The sequence below is a fragment of the Xenopus laevis genome, chromosome 7L (genome assembly GCF_017654675.1).
Source record: "Xenopus laevis strain J_2021 chromosome 7L, Xenopus_laevis_v10.1, whole genome shotgun sequence".
In the NCBI taxonomy this organism is placed as follows: domain Eukaryota; kingdom Metazoa; phylum Chordata; class Amphibia; order Anura; family Pipidae; genus Xenopus; species Xenopus laevis.
Window position 1 is genome coordinate 26,488,570 of NC_054383.1, and position 16,295 is coordinate 26,504,864.

Sequence of the window (16,295 nt, forward strand, 5' to 3'; positions counted from 1 at the left end):
CTGATCGATTCATGTAATTCCATTGGTGTCTGAGGCTGTTAAAGGTCATCAGGTTATTTGAGATCATAGGTTTTTCCATTCTTGTGGGCGAGTAACGCAAAGGGTAAGCCCTACTTGTATGTTGTGAGATTTGAGAAGAGATTACTTCTCTGAGCAGGTGGCATTGGTACACTGTGGTGTAGGGATGCACCGAATTCAGGATTCAGTTTGGGATTCGGCCTTTTTCAGCAGTATTAGGCCGAATCCTTCTGCCTGGCCGAAACGAATCTGAATCCTAATTTGCATATGAAAATTAGGGACGGGAGGGAAATCTCGTGACTTTTTGTCACAAAACAAGAAAGTAAAAATATTTTCCCCTTCCCACCCATATGCAAATTAAGATTTGGTTCGGTATTCGGCCCTGTGTAGATGGTCCATTGGGATCTGGGTCTCCTTGTCTTGATCGAGGAGATCATCTGTTTAAGTTCTGAGTGCTGAACATCGAGTCCTGTTTTCAGCATCTTCAAGGAGTTTCCTTAAAATGTAGATATGGCGTGCTTATTTAGAAATCATGGCAGAGTTTGCTTTGCTTATTAATAAACCATTGAGCCATAAGACATCCTACACGAATTCCATTTAGATCTTAAACGGACTCTTACTCCATACCTTTGAGAATGTACCTACACAGGGCAGGTGATGCATGAGAGTAGTAACAAAATATTACAATATTTCCATTTCTTTAGCACTGAGGTGTTTCCTTGGAGAGTATGATGTTCAAGATGTCATTGAAGAGATGCAAGAAGAGCAGAAATCCTTCTCAAGTGTTGAGACTGTCTCAGTTTGCCAGTTTCTGTCTGACCGTACCCTGTTTTGGCAGATTTTATCTGTTGTCGTGATTAATATTGGAATGCAGCTTTCTGGAATAGATGCTGTAAGTTGAATTTAGGATTTTGTGTTTTATTATTTCCTTTTTGAATTTTCATTAGCTAATTACAATGTCATCTCTTTATTGCAGATCTGGTTCTATACCAACTCCATATTTGAGAATGCAGGAATTCCACTGGCTGAAATCCCTTACACAACAGTGGGGACTGGTGCCATTGAGATAGTTGCAGGCTTGATTGGGGTAGGTCTCATTTCTGCTGGCAGACGTAAATGGTACTTGTTTGTTGGTGCTGGAAAATCCTTTTCCTTTAGTTCTCAAACACCTGCATAGTGCATACCTCAAAAACTAGTTGTCTGCATATACTTATCCATATCCATAATCAGCTGTATATGCACAGTTAGCTCAGGTTTGCAAAAAAGCAAAGTTTGGTCTAGTAACCTATAGCAACCACACAAATGTTGGAAGTCAATTTATTGAACTGGGGCAAAATACTCAACTGTTCTATTTACCCTCGCCGTTCTTTGTGCATTATTAAGAGGCTAAAAGTCAATATTTTACCATGCTTTTACAAAAAAAAGATCTTTAAGGGACTAGGGATGAGTGATTATTTTTTTTTTGCCCTGGATATTTTTTGCAGCAAAATTTGCTTGCACTTGTCAGTGCTATAAGGTGTAATAAATACTTCCAAAACTAAATATGCATTTTGTTGTTGTTTTAACACAGCCTGGGTGCACAACATCCCTAAGGCTGAAAGAGGGTTATGTAATAAAAGACACTAACTTTGCCCAGGGGCAGTAACCCATAGCAACCAATAAGCAGGTAGAATTTATTGGTCACCCGTTTAAAAGCAAGCATTTTATTGGTTGCTATAATTTACTGCTCCGGGGCAAATTTATTGACTTTTATTACATATTTTGCATATTACTGCAACCCCTCTCCATTCTTGTCCCTTGCAAAGTGATGCATTCTGGGATTTGAAGTCCCTCTGCTTTCCAGAGTATCTGTACAATCCCCTATACAAAGCAGGGGATTGTAAATCCCAGAATCCATTACTTCACCTTGGATTACACTGTGAATCTAGGGAAGGGTGGGGAAATTGTTCTTACAAATAACGTGGTTTCCTTTCAGTCTTTGGAATCTGTGTTTTAAAGGAGAAGGAAAGGTTAAAACTAAGTAAGCCTTATCAGAAAGGTCCATCTAAATATACCAGTAAACCCCCAAAGTAATGCTGCTGTCCCCTGTCAAAAGATACACAGCATTTCTTTCCTTCTATTATGTACACATGGGCTTCTGTATCAGACTTCCTGCCTTCAGCTTAAACCTCACTGCCCTGGGCAAGAGCATGCTCAGTTTGCTCCTCTTCCCCCCCCCTCCCTTCTCTGCTGTAATCTGAGCCCAGAGCAGGGAGAGACTCAGGCAGGAAGTGATGTCACACCACATTAATACTGCAGCTCCTATCCTAAACAAACAGAGAGTTTCTAGAGCTTTTTACTCAGGTATGGTAAAACATTATACAGAATAAATATAGCATTCTAGCTTGCACTATTGCAGCTAATCTATTGGCAATAAAATGCCACCGTAGCTTTCCTTCTCCTTTAAAAAAAAAAAGAATTATATTTAATTCTGGCAGTGTTTCTACACTTTTTCAACATGAGCTGAATAAACTTATGCCAAAAATATCCTGTTTTTTAAAATTATGCTTTAGGAGATCAAGGCATAATGTTCTAAATTTCAGAGAGCGGCCCCGGTTTGGAAAACCCGAGGTCCCAGGCATTGACAGATTCCATACCTGTCCATGATATTTAATTCAATGCACCGCAAGGTAGTGATGAATAGTTCTGTTACTAATGATCCAATTGTCACTTTAAAGTGTTCTTATTTTGGGCGTAGTTTCTCTTTAATTGGAGCAAGCACAAATGAGTAATGAGGCTGCTGCTCCTGGGCTTTAATATTTTAGTGCAATTAAAGCGATTCGATTTCCGACGTATTTGGGTGTAAATCAAAACATAAATGTGTAATGAAAAGAAATACGTCTGCTATTGGAAATTAAACTCTCCATGGCGAGAAGTGAGCGTTCCCGGTGACAGGGACTGTGTGAGTGCCGGCTGGTGGCTTCTCTTATAAGCACAAAGAAAAATTGCAGCTTAACAAGCTGATTGTTTTCATGTCTCTCTCTTCTCCCCTTTTGCTCCTTTCCTCGACCTCCCCCCCCCTCCCACCAATCCTCACTCCAACACCATTAATAGTCTCCTTAGCTGAGAGTTACCTCAGTGGAGCACAGATTTATAACCAGGCGCACATTCCATATTTTTAACCCAGGGCTGGCCTGAGCTCCAGCTACATAACAGTAAATTAGATTTTTGACAATTAGAGAGACTAATGTGAGCCATCGGATCCCAGGAGCAACATTTCGCGGCATGGTCTTCCTTTAATAAACATAACGCACTGCAGAAGTGAAATTCAGATCTCCCTCCCATTCTACTTATTTACCCCTTTTCTATCTTTCTCAATTTCCCCTCTTTATTCCGCCAGACTCCGACCCGCTAAATGGTCCTCAGCCCTTGCCATCTCCTATTGAGCAGTAATAAAATTGCTTGAAGAGGTGGAGAAGGAATGGTTTTACAGTAAGCGCCTCACATTCACTCAGGCAGCCTCATAGCTCTGCAAGTCTGATTGGTCCTGAGTGGAGACAGAAATGGCACCCGATGGACACCATGAGATTGGTTATAAAATTACAAGCATTTGTTCTGCTGTCAATATTTTCTGCTGGTTTTGCTCAAAGCTTTTTTTTTTTCCCCCCCTTTCATTTTGCAGACGAGAGGAAGAAAGTTGAAGATAATGTTGCTGTTAAGATTTCCTTCTTATGTAGTTTCTGTTCAATATCTGTGATTAGTAGAAAAGCTTTTATCAAGCCAGTTCTTTTTTTTTTTTTTTTTTTTTTTGCATCTTTACTTGAAATAAACTTTACTGCAGATTAACTTTAATGTGGGTTATATTAAAAAAAGGTACATACAGTTAATTAGCAGCACTTGGCGTTTGAGAGAATATGCAAATATGGTTCTTTCTATTTCGATACAGGTATGGGATCCGTTATCCAGAAGGCTATTGAAAGGCCATCTCCTATAGACTCCATTTTAATCAAGTAATTCAAATTTTAAAAATGTATTTTTCTCTTTCTCTGTAATAATAAAACAGTAGTTTGTACGTGATACCAACTAAGATATAATTAATCCTTAATTAGAAGCAAAACCAGCCTATTGGCTTTATTTAATATTTACATGATTTTCTAGTAGACGTAAGGTATGAAGATCCAAATTACAGAAAGATCCGTTATCCAGAAGGCCTCAGGTCTATTGGGGTTATCTATTGTGTACATGATTTATTCGTAGACAAAGTACAGGTAGGGGATACGTTATAGGGAAACCCATTATCCAGAAAGCTCTGAATTATGGAAAGGTCATCTACCATAGACTTCATTTTATCCAAATACTCTAAATTTTAAAACATTGTTTTCTGTTTCTCTGTAATAATAAAACAGTACCTTATACTTGATCCCAACTAAGATATAATTAATCCTTATTGGAAGCAAAACCAGCCTATTGGGTTTATTTAATATTTACATGATTTTCTAGTAGACGTGAGGTATGAAGATTACAGAAAGATTCATTATCCAGAAGACCTCAGGTCCCGAGCATTCTAGATAACAGGTCCCATACCTGTATAGTGATCCAAATTACAGAAAGACTCCTTATTTGGATAACCGCAAGTCCAGAGCATTCTGGATAACAGGTCCCAATAATGCTACAGATGTAAAATCATGGACACCTGAGGCTTGCTCTCGTTCTCTGCCCCTTTTGCCCAATAAACAGGCTAGATATGTATTAGCCTCATTGGCAAAAAATTCTGATTGGATGGTTTTGGACAATGTGTTAGGTAGGCAGGGGCAAGCAACAACCAAACTGCACTTACCCCACCAACACCCTTTATTTCCTTTTTGACCAACTCTGACAATAAAAAATGAGAGTCCAGTTTGGGATTATTTAAGAAAGATCAAAATGGCGAAAAATTCGCAAAACGGCACCGACGTCTCGTTATTTTGGCGAATTTTCACGGGCGTTTTGCGAATTTATTCGCTGGCGGCAAATCGCGCAAATTCGCATCGAATTCTCGCCTGCCGAATAAATTCGCCCATCACTACACATGATGCATAATAGCTGCTACAAAGTAGTTTAGATACCGACAACCTAACCCTCAAAGACCGTTTGCCACATGTACCCCCCAAGCACAATCTTTTGGGCTCATGCCAACCACTCAACTTGAGGTCCAAGAGACAAATTAAGCCAGACAATAGATTCTACTATAACCTGGACCAATGCTCATAGAAAGCATTTATCACATCCCAGTTGGTTATGTACAGCAGCAGAAGAATAATGGGCACCAGCCCACAAACAGGAAACATTACATTGCCAGCTGTGAAGGGTGACTTGGTTACACTAATCATCTCAAGGCCTGGCAACTTCACAGGGGTGGGTGAAATGGACATTCCTCTAAACAAGCCTTTGAAAATCAAGCTGCCTTGCACCACTTCCAACCATGGGCATGTTCTGGAAACCTCCTCCCCTTATTACGGGCAATAGCCGCTCCTACTCCAGTCTGCACCTCTTGCAGTACTCTGTGCTGACCCAATCAAGTCGCACTAAAAGCTATATAGAAATTAGCACAAGAAAATAAGCAAATACTACATTGTTGTTTGTATATTGCCCCCAAGAGACAATCTTAAAGATAACTTGGAGTATATAAGCAAATAAGTAATTCACCAAATATTTGGTCATAATGGGACTTTACTGTTTCCCCTTCCTTCTGGGTATCCACACAGGTTTTAATTCTGATTTAGAGAAAGACATTGTAGAGCACCTTTCCTCGTCAGTTTAACTTCTACACCGAGAGATATACAGAAATGAACATAGTAGGGCCCCTTTTATCTTGGGACCTGGGGTTTTCTGGATAATGGATCTTTCCATAATATGCATCTTCATACCTTAAGTCTACTAGAAAATCATGTAAATATGAAATAAACCCAATAGGCTGGTTTGGCTTCCAATAAGGATTAATTATATCTTACAGTAGTTGGATCAAGTACAAGCTACTGTTTTATTATTACAGAGAAAAAGAAAGTCCGTTTATAAAAATTTGAATTATTTTATTAAAATGGAGTCTATGGGAGATGGCCTTTCTGTAATTAATAGCTTTCTGGATAACGGATCCCATACCTGTATAAGAGATATAAAGAGTCATATTTGCATATTCTCTCAAATGCCAAGTGCTGCTAATTAACTGAATGTACCATTTTTTTTTAATATAACCCACAGTTAAGTTAATCTAGAGTAGTGATCCCCAACCAGTTGCTCTCCAACCCCTTGGATGTTGCTCCCAGTGGCTTCAAAGCAGGTGCTAATTTTTGAATTCCAGGCTTGGAGGCAAGTTTTGGTTTTATAAAAACCAGGTGCACTGCCAAACAGAGTCTCAATGTAGGTTCACAAAGGGGCTACCAAATGGCCAATCACAGCCCTTATTTGGCACCCCAAGAACATTTTTCATGCTTGTGTTGCTTCCCAACTCCTTTTTTCTTTTGAATGTTGCTCATGGGTTCAAAAGGTTGGGGATCCCTGATCCAGAGTAAAGTTAATTTCAAGTAAAGATGCAAAAAAAGAACTGGCTCCATAAAAAAAATTCTACTAATCACAGATATTGAACAGAAACAGAAATATTAACAGCAACATTATCTTCAACTTTCTTCCTCTCGTCTGCAAACATGAAATAAACCCAATAGGCTAATTTGGCCTCCAAAAAGGATTAATTATATCTTAGTTTGGATCAAGTACAAGCTACTGTTTTATTCTTACAGATAAAAAGAAAATCATTTTTCAACATTTGGATTATTTGGATAAAATCCAGTCTATGGACGAAGGCCTTTCCTTAATTTGTAGATTTCTGGATAACCGGTTTACAGATAATGGATCCCATACCTGTACAAGATTTTAACACGCAGCTAGTAAATCTGGGTAACAGTATGTCAAACCCAATTAAACCACACATAGTCATTGGATACGAAAAAAACTCTGCCCAATAAGTTTGTAAACAAAATTATAGAGGAAACTTTAACCGGCACAAAGAAACACTTTGCTTGATAGAGCTACTGTAAATGCCAGCTACAACATTATAGTGGTAAATAAACAAAAATTGGGAAACATTCTTTGAAGGAAATGCGGAAAGGGGCAACAATTGCTCCCGGGCTGGTATCCATTACCAACCAATCACGTGTTTGCTTTTAAACAGCAGATCTCTAAAGGCTCCCATCGGATTTATTGCTATGGGTTAATAAAAACTGTCCAGACTTTGCAACTTTTATTACATTGAATGTTATACAGTATTTATTCCGCTCATAAGGGAATGTACAATTTTTCTATTCCTCGTTGCAGTGTTTTACTGTTGAAAAACTGGGCAGACGACCTCTTATTATTGGTGGATTCAGTTTCATGGGTTTCTGCTGTGCTGGAATCACATTAGCTTTGGTGTTTCAGGTAAATTCATGACATGTATATCTTTCCTTTTAAATTGTGTATAATTATGAAGAATGTTGGCCAAGGTTTTGGGTTCAGGTAAATTTGTCAAAAGGTAAAATTAGGTTGCTGCAGGAAATCTTGTGTTACTTTAATTACATAAGAGCAATATATTAGAATCCAAGGGGATGTCTGTCTCAGTCTGGCTTTAATGGAAAATATTCAAAAGGCCCATTTAGTTGCCATTTGCAGTATCATAGATGCAGAGGAGTTGTCTCAGCCATGTATATCTCTTCATTTTTGTGTCCATAATCTTGAAATTTGCCATATATTGATCATTTCACCCATAGTATTTTGCAGGTGTGAGGGTCTTTTACATCATATTGATCCAATGTTCTCTTTATACCGTTTAGGCCAGGATTCCTGTGATGCGCTATGTCAGCGTGGCCTGTGTGATTGGTATAATTGCTGGGTTTTGCATAGGACCAGGTAGGTCATGATACTGCAAAATCTTTGTGCTCATTTTCTGAACTACAGGAAATGTATGTATAAGTTTATAAGTATTATAGTAGTATAAGTTATTAACTAAACCAGATTATATCCTTGATGGTGGCAAAAACAGTCCTTGACCACCAAAGCACATTTTGTACCCTTTAGTCACATTCAAATGTAAAATTAGTAAATTAGTAAGGAGCAACACAAACATAAAAAAGTTCCTGCTGTGCCAAATACGGACTGTGATTGGCTATTTGTTAGCCCCATGTGGACTGGCCTCCAAATTCAAATGTAAGCACCTACTTTGAGGCCACTTGGAGCAACATCCAAGCGATTGGTGAGCAATATGTCCTCTACAATTCTCATCTTCTGATGCACTACTGAGCGACATGGTAGATTATATTTTCTAACCTGCCCAATCTCCAAACTGACTAAAGCTGGCCATAGATGTTGAGATTTTTAAAAGATCAGATCCTCATCGTGAGACCACGATCTTCTCGGAACAATCGTACAAATTTACCATCAACTAAAAAGACCAATTTGCCAGGAAAACAAAGGGGAGCTGCCTGCTTGGCCCTGCAAACATAGATAAATTGCACTGGGACCAACAAAGATTTTTTGACCTGGCCGATCAATTTCCTGACAGATGTACGATCGTGCGAATCCCACTAACCGCACGATAATTTCGAAGGATTGGTCGGACTTCCCTAAAATCGGTCTTTCGGCAAGAATCGTCTATGGGGAGCTTTATCTGTTGGCATTGTAAGGCCAGCAAATATGCACAGTTTTTAATATATGAAGAAAATTATTGTATAATAGCTTCCACTAGATGCTCACAGCTGAAGCTCCATACTTACTATATGTATGATTTGAGAGCAGTAAAAGCCTATTACTGGCACCCTATAAGAGCCTTTGGCTGCCGCATGCCAACCAGTTGCTTTAACATCTGACTAAGAACCAGCACCTTAGGGAGAGTCTTTCCTCCTCATCATGAGGATATTCCCTACTAGCTGGACATACCTCCATTGCACTTAGAACCTGAAGCTTAAGAAGTGTCTTTCCTCCTAATAATTCCTTTCTTAGAGGATGTTCCCTAATAGCTGGACATACCTCCATTCCACTTAGAACCTGCATCTTAGGAAGTGTCTTTCCTCCTAACAATTCCTTTCTTAGAGGATGTTCCCTAATAGCTGGACATACCTCCATTCCACTTAGAACCTGCAGCTTAGGAAGTGTCTTTCCTCCTAACAATTCCTTTCTTAGAGGATGTTCCCTAATAGCTGGACATGCCTCCATTCCACTTAAACTGCTTATCTGCATTTATTCCAAAAGACACTATAGAAATGTTGGTGCCACTGTGAGCCTCTACAGAGTAAAGATGCTGCCTCTCTGGTACAGAAACATATTTCCAAATTCTGGTTCTTCATTTGTGAGAGTGAAAGGGTTAAAATACTAATGTAAAATTTGCAGAGTCTATCTAAAAATGATGGATGGAGACTGGGGTGGTTTATCCCATTGATGTATTAGCAGTGCCTCCAACAAATCTATAATTCATTTTCAGCTGAGAATTTATTCAGTGTAATTACATCTTTAATTAGGATTTTTATGGCTCATTGTTCATAAACAATGATGAATATGACTTTTAAAGCAACAAGGATTAAGAAAAAAAAATTCGGGTGAACGACGAGCACCATTTTTCTCGTTATGTTTCGGAATACATTTTTCGGCATTTGAAAAAACTGTACATATTGTAATGTGGAAATAATGAACCTTTTTCTAAATGTCGCTTGGAATCAAAGAAATTCATTATTTCAGAAATGAGCTCCGATTGAATGATGCATTTAACCAGATTGTGTTTAAAAAGTGTGTCAGGGTATAAAAAATATTGTTTCGGTGAGAAGAGAATATTTTTTTCTTTGCACACTGCAAGATGCTGAAATTCTTGGAGGCTGTTTCTGTGAGATTTATGTATTTATTAACTCATCATGCTAATTGCATTGAAAGAAAAGAACAGATCATTTTAAAGGGCTTTTGTACACTGTTTTACTAATGAATTGAGCTTAGCAGAGGAATATCTATTGTAGGTCAACATACAAAAAGAGCAGGAAGGGCCAATTGCACATTGTATTCTATGCAAGGGTGTTATTCAAATGATTGGGGGGTTTTGGTCATGATTTTAGATACACGAAAAGGGAAAAGGCTCTTGAATCAGAAGCGGCCTATAGGAAATGGAAACTTCTTCCATAAAGAGAATTCGAAGGTGTTACTCCATCTCAGCAGCAATAGAGGATGTTCACTTAGCAAAAGCACATACTGTATGAAGCACTTTTCTTACTAAACACAGTCTGGAGCACACAATTTCCACCCTAAATTAGAACACCTAGATTCTACTCAATAGAAAAAATAGGTATCTTTCTTGGTTGCTGAAAAAACAAACAAAAACAAAGACAGCGTGAAGGAAGAGCTCCATTATTTCTGGATCCTTCCCCTGCAGGGAGTGGGGTGCAGATTCTAGGAGAACGTTCAAGACAAGTTGCTGGGAAAATGTCTTGCATGGCATGGAGAGCTTTTAGCTACAGCCTTTTATTTAAATCACCAGGGCAGCTCTAGGAGCAAAAATATTATTCTGAGAACCAAGGGTATGAGAAAGCCAAGAATATGTTTCTGACTTACACATAGCCAGACTATCCAAAGTTATAGCAGGTTTCTTAAGCAATAAAACCATAATTTCAAGACAACAGATTCTATCCCAGAAGTCATTTCTACAGATCTGGAACCACTGGGCTGATCAATGTCAAAGCCTCAAACACAAGAAAATCTGTTGAGCCCTTTCTTTGAAATGCAAAGAAGCTAATTTTTGCATTCATACAACCTTGGATCTTCAGTCTGTCCTACTCTCCACCCCCCCCCCAATTCCTATATTGTGGAAAAACAATCATACAACAGAGGTATATTAATTGCACCAATGTGGAAAAACCCTTTAGGATAAAATTATGCTCAGAACTGATCCATCCTTAGACCTAAATGCAAAGTCTTGACCCACAGACACACAGAAGGATTTGGTTGTAGCGTTTATTTAACAAGATGTAAACATTTCCTAAAAGGGCTGTTGCTGAACACTGCACTACAGTTTCTTCTAATCCATAATAAGTCTGAGGAAGTTCTTCCCATCTTCTATATATATCCAAAGAACACAGAGGGGGAAGATCTTCTAAGATGTGCATTATCTTCTGGAAAGGTTCCATCAGAGCAAAATACTATGAATCTCTCTATTTGCTGGGAAAATGTCTATTTCCAAATGCATATTTCCAAATGCATATCACAAACATAGACATACATGATTTGCCAGAGAGGGGGAGCTTGACTGGCTCATCAAAAGGGCGCATGGGGGAAATGGTCCCTGTGAGTCAGAGGAATATTATTATAGTTTTCTTTCAATATGACTTGTATAAGAAATACTTCATACTGGACATACACCAATTAGAAAGGAGAGGGGGTGGGCAAGGTGCTGAGCTTATGCATCAATTAAGTGTTCTCTGCATATAACCAACTATTGAGGGTTACAGCATAAATGCTCCAGTCCTTTCTGGGATAGACACTCATCTTGGCAGCCTGCTGCCCAGGCCCCATTCACTTCAATAATAAATGTTCTGTCTATGGCCAGTATTTCAGCTGGTGGGGGGGGTGTATCATGTAAGAATGTCATATCTACGTACTAACAGACATTTCTGCCACTGACTGTACTTTTCTTATTAAATCAATTGTGGAGCAAACCGGTAGGTGCAGTGTCGGATTTAGGGTTGCCACCTTTCCGGTTTTGACCTGGACAGCCTGGTATTTTGAAGGGCTGCCCCGGTAAAACTTCCTGACCAGTTTTCCAAATAAGGAAAATCGGGCAGGATTCCCCATGATTGACACTGTGGTCGACCAATCATTGATCGCATGTCATAGCACCGCCCACAACATCACTGGCACTGATACTTCACTTTGCGGGGAAAAAGGTGGCAACCCTAGTCAGACTGGCCCACCAGGATACCAGGAAAACTCCCATGCTGCTAAACAGTTGGCCTATTTCATGGTTATTCCCTATTTCTATGAGAACAAAGAGGCTAAATAAATGGAATAATAGATTATAGTATGTAAAGAAAAGAGACTAGGAGAATAGAAGTTGAGTGAGGAGAGGAAGAAAATAAAACCTGGTCTAAGGTTTTTGGGTGGGCCCCTGGTGTCTCAGTCCGACACTGGGTAGGTGTATATGTTACAGGCTCAAGTGGCTTAGGGCAGGGCACCCAAATTCTGTTGCTAAATCATCTTTATAAATGACACTGTTTTACAACCACTTATTGCTGTTACATCAGATTATTTATAGCCAAAAATTGCATTAAGTGCACATGTTTGGGTTTCTAATGCTCTGTAGGGTTTTTAATCTAATTCACCAATGCACTTGTTAACATTACAAAACACAATCATGTGAATACTAGTCACCGAGAGTATTCGATTTTAGCAGGCAGACATGTTTCAACTTCTCCCAACTTTCTGCTGCTAAATGTTGAAGGTGCCTGCCCTCTCCTGGCTGCAACCAGCTAACAGTTTGATAAACAATAATTCTCATGTATCTAAACAAGTCCCTTAAATAAAAGGCGACAAACAACAACCCCTTTAACATATTTCGAACTCTTTGTAACTGGCTTTATTTTCTTTAAATACAAAATATTTAAATAAAAATAGCAGACATTATAAGTGTCCTTGCTGCCAGCAAAGAAGGATTCTTTCTTCTCTTATCTCAGCTCTAAATTATATTCATTTGCAAAATACACAATATGCTGTATATCACTTTCATGGAGGCAGATTTGAAGTCACACCTTAAAGGGCACTACCCCCACCTCCATATGACCAGGGCTTGTGCTAAACATACTTTTTTTTACTATTATTTTAATCACCAAAAGGTAAAAATGTAACTATTCTATGTTTAATTCTTGTGAGGAAGATAATTATATTCCCAGTGCATAAATAATCTTTCTACATAATGGACGCCAACCACCAAAACAGTCACAACAAAGGGAGAAGGTTGCTGCTAATCTAATTATCTACTTCACAAGAACCAGTCGTGGAGTGTCTTAATTTCCCTGTTTGCCCGGTATGCTTGATATCTAACAAAAAACATTGATTGTGTTAAAAACAATAGGCGAAAATTATGTTCAGCACAAGCCCCAATAATTGGAGGAAATTTTTTAAAAAAACAGTTATTCAGTCCTAATAGAGAGCATTGGAATATCGCTCACATTGGTGAGTTTTAGTTTCACTCTTTGATAAATGTGTCCAGTTATAGCTGAGTTTAATTTAAAGGGGTTGGTCACCTTGAAATGAACTTTTAGTATGATGTAGAGAGTGATATCCGGAGATAATGAGCAATTGGTTTTCATTTTGTATTATTCATAGTTTTTGAGTTATTTAGCTTTTAAGTCTTTGTGTTTAACCTAATTTTCTGAACTAATAAACTAGATGATACTGTAAAAATTACAAAACATATCTGTTTTTATACCGATTTTCTTTATTTAGCTGGACTCCCATTTATCATCACTGGAGAACTATTCACACAGTCTCATCGCCCTGCTGCCTACATTGTGGGAGGGACACTAAACTGGTTATCCAACTTTACTGTAGGATTTGTCTTTCCTTTCCTTCAGGTAAGGTGCACTGTTGAACCCCATCTGCTCTAGGTTACTCTCCTTTTCTTACATATTATATGTTAGGACTCGGGTTTGCCACTCGGCCAAGCCAGTTAAACTCCTGCCAAGGCTGAGGATGATGATTACTGGCTATATAGTTGCCAGTAAATGTGCACAACTCCTAAGTTAAGACCCCTATCAGCCTGATCTTATTCTTTGTTCCCTGATGATGGTCCCTTGCATCATTGATCCACCTGATTTTGACACCATTACATTGTGACCCCGCCCTTCTATGATGCAATCTTTCCCTTTTATGTCATAGACTGCCCCATTTAATCTCTTCCCCCCTCCCACAGGCCAGTAAAACATTTTAGAGAAGGTGGCAACCCTATTCAGGGTCGGACTGGGCCAACGGGACACCGGGAAAAAAACCAGTGGGCCCCACCAGCCCAGACCCGCTCCTGCACTCCCTCTTCTGCATGAAACATTTTTGTGCATGCACGCGTGTGGGTGTGCATGCGGAGGGGGTACAGGCGGTATCAGCGGCACTCAATAGTTTGCGGCTGGGGGCCTTGAACCCGCTCCTGCACTGTCTCCCTCTTTTGCTTACCAGCACGTGTGCGCGCACGCTGAGGGTGTGGAGGATGTATTGGTGACATAGAGTAGTTTGTGGCTGGGGAGCCCAGGACGGTGTGGGGGAACCCTGAGGCTGCAGGCCCAGTGGGCCCCGGGCCCCCAGTCCAACACTGACCCTATTTAGGATAAATAAGAGAATTCACTTAATTCACATTTTAATGAGTTAAAAAATGTTGAGATAAGAGCAATTTCCTTGGCAAAGGCAAAAAGGTAGGTTTTAAAATGTCTTTTAAAATGATCTTAATTGATATTACCTAATTATAGAGCTATGTTATGCTTATTTAACACAGTAGATCTTTTTTTTTTTTTTTTTTGTATATTGAGCACTTTGGGGTATATTTATCAAAGAGTGAAGAGATCGCCACAGTCTACTAGAGTGAAATTCCGCCACTCTCTATTCATTTCTATGGGATTTTTAAAAGAGTATTTATCAATGGGTGAAAGTTCGCCCTTTGTTAAATACGCCTTTCAAAACCCCATGGAGAGTAGCGGAATTTCACTCTAAGGGGTATATTTATCAAAGAGTGAAGTTAGAGATCTCCACAGTCTGCAGAGTGAAATTCCGCCTCTCTCCATTCATTTCTATGGGATTTTTAAAGGCGTATTTATCAAATGATCACCCTTTGATAAATACGCCTTTAAAAATCCCATAGAAATGAATGGAGAGAGGCAGAATTTCACTCTGCAGACTGTGGAGATCTCTAACTTCACTCTTTGATAAAAGTACCCCTTTGAGTACTGCATTTTCTGTTTTTTTTACATCAATAATACTGAAAAGACTTGTTTCCTTTTTATCATGTAGATATCGGCTGGAGCGTTCTGCTATATGGTATTTTGCGGAGTTTGTTTGTTTGTAGCTGCCTTTGTTTACTTCATCATTCCTGAGACCAAGAACAAAACTTTTATGGAAATTAGTCTGATGTTTTCCTCCTCAAAGTCCCTGGTGACCCACGAAGTGATTGTAGATGATTTAAAACTTAGGAAGCTGAATGGATACGGCGCAATAGAGAGCAGCTCCTTTGAATTCTCTTGACCAGATTGGTTTGCGGCAAAGACTCAATACTAAGACCCAGATTCTTCTGGAACTGTAGGTTTTCACACTAAGGATGGACTGGTCTGCCAGTTGATTAGAAGTATTCCAAATGGATGAGTCTATCCACTGTTATTTTAAAGAACATAATGTAAAAAGGCAAACTTTAAAGAGCAGAACAAAAACACTTCTAAAAAATAATAAAATAAAATCTTCTAAATCCAATTCTTCATAGTATTTTTCTAAATAAGTATTACTGCACTTTCACATATTGTGTCAACGGAAGAATTTCTTAATGTTTTACTATCTCATTCCTCAATATCTGCATTTCTTCCTCAAGATTTTTACTATAGTTAAAGCCAACACCAGCAAAGGCATTTAGTCATCAGCTAACTAATTTTGACTCTCATTTTTGTTATTTTTCATGCTGAAAGTTTTTTTTTGTCTTAGAAGATTTTGTTTTCTTCACTTAAAGGTTTACTTTACTGAATTTATGTTTTGTTTGTTTTTTTTTTTTGTTTTTTTTTTGGGGGGGGTGAATATTCTTTCTATAAAGGCTGGAGTAACCGGATGTCAGCTCTAACTCCGAGTTAGTCAGGGACTTGAAGGGGGGGCCACATGGGACATTTCTGTTCAGTGAGTTTGTAATTGACCCTCAGCATTCAGCTCAGATTCAAAAGCAACAGATATGACCCATGTGCCCCCCCCCCCTCAAGTCTCTTATTGGTTACTGCCTGGTAACCAGGGTAACCAGACAGTGTAAACCAAGAGACTTGAAAAACAGGAAGTAGTGTTCTGGCTATTATGTTACACATCCAGTCACTCCAGCCTTTATACCATATATTTTTGGCTAACTAAATATATTAGAAACATTATATTATTTTGCACAGCCTATCTATTTACCCAGTTTTTATTTTTATACTGAACCTTTGCTCCTTGTCACCCAGTGTATGGTGCATCAGCTTGTGAGGAACTCAAGAAAACTTGACTTACACTTCAGGCTGTTCATAGTCCAATATCCATCAGTTTGTCCTGCAGTG

At 38.9% G+C, this 16,295-nt stretch overlaps 1 protein-coding gene across 4 annotated transcripts in view; it reads left to right on the forward strand.

Annotated features, from left to right (window-relative positions):
- slc2a9.L (solute carrier family 2 (facilitated glucose transporter), member 9 L homeolog) overlaps positions 1–15,480 on the forward strand; it is a 44,582-nt gene extending 29,102 nt beyond the window's left edge. For 3 of the 4 annotated variants that reach the window (XM_041568321.1, XM_041568322.1, XM_041568320.1), the window contains 6 exons: positions 723–910; positions 995–1,105; positions 7,345–7,446; positions 7,839–7,914; positions 13,480–13,607; positions 15,028–15,480. In XM_041568321.1, coding sequence (XP_041424255.1) covers positions 723–910; positions 995–1,105; positions 7,345–7,446; positions 7,839–7,914; positions 13,480–13,607; positions 15,028–15,258 — 836 coding nt within the window. In that variant the 3' untranslated portion in view covers positions 15,259–15,480. 4 annotated transcript variants of the gene reach the window in all.
- The last annotated feature ends 815 nt before the right edge of the window (positions 15,481–16,295 follow it).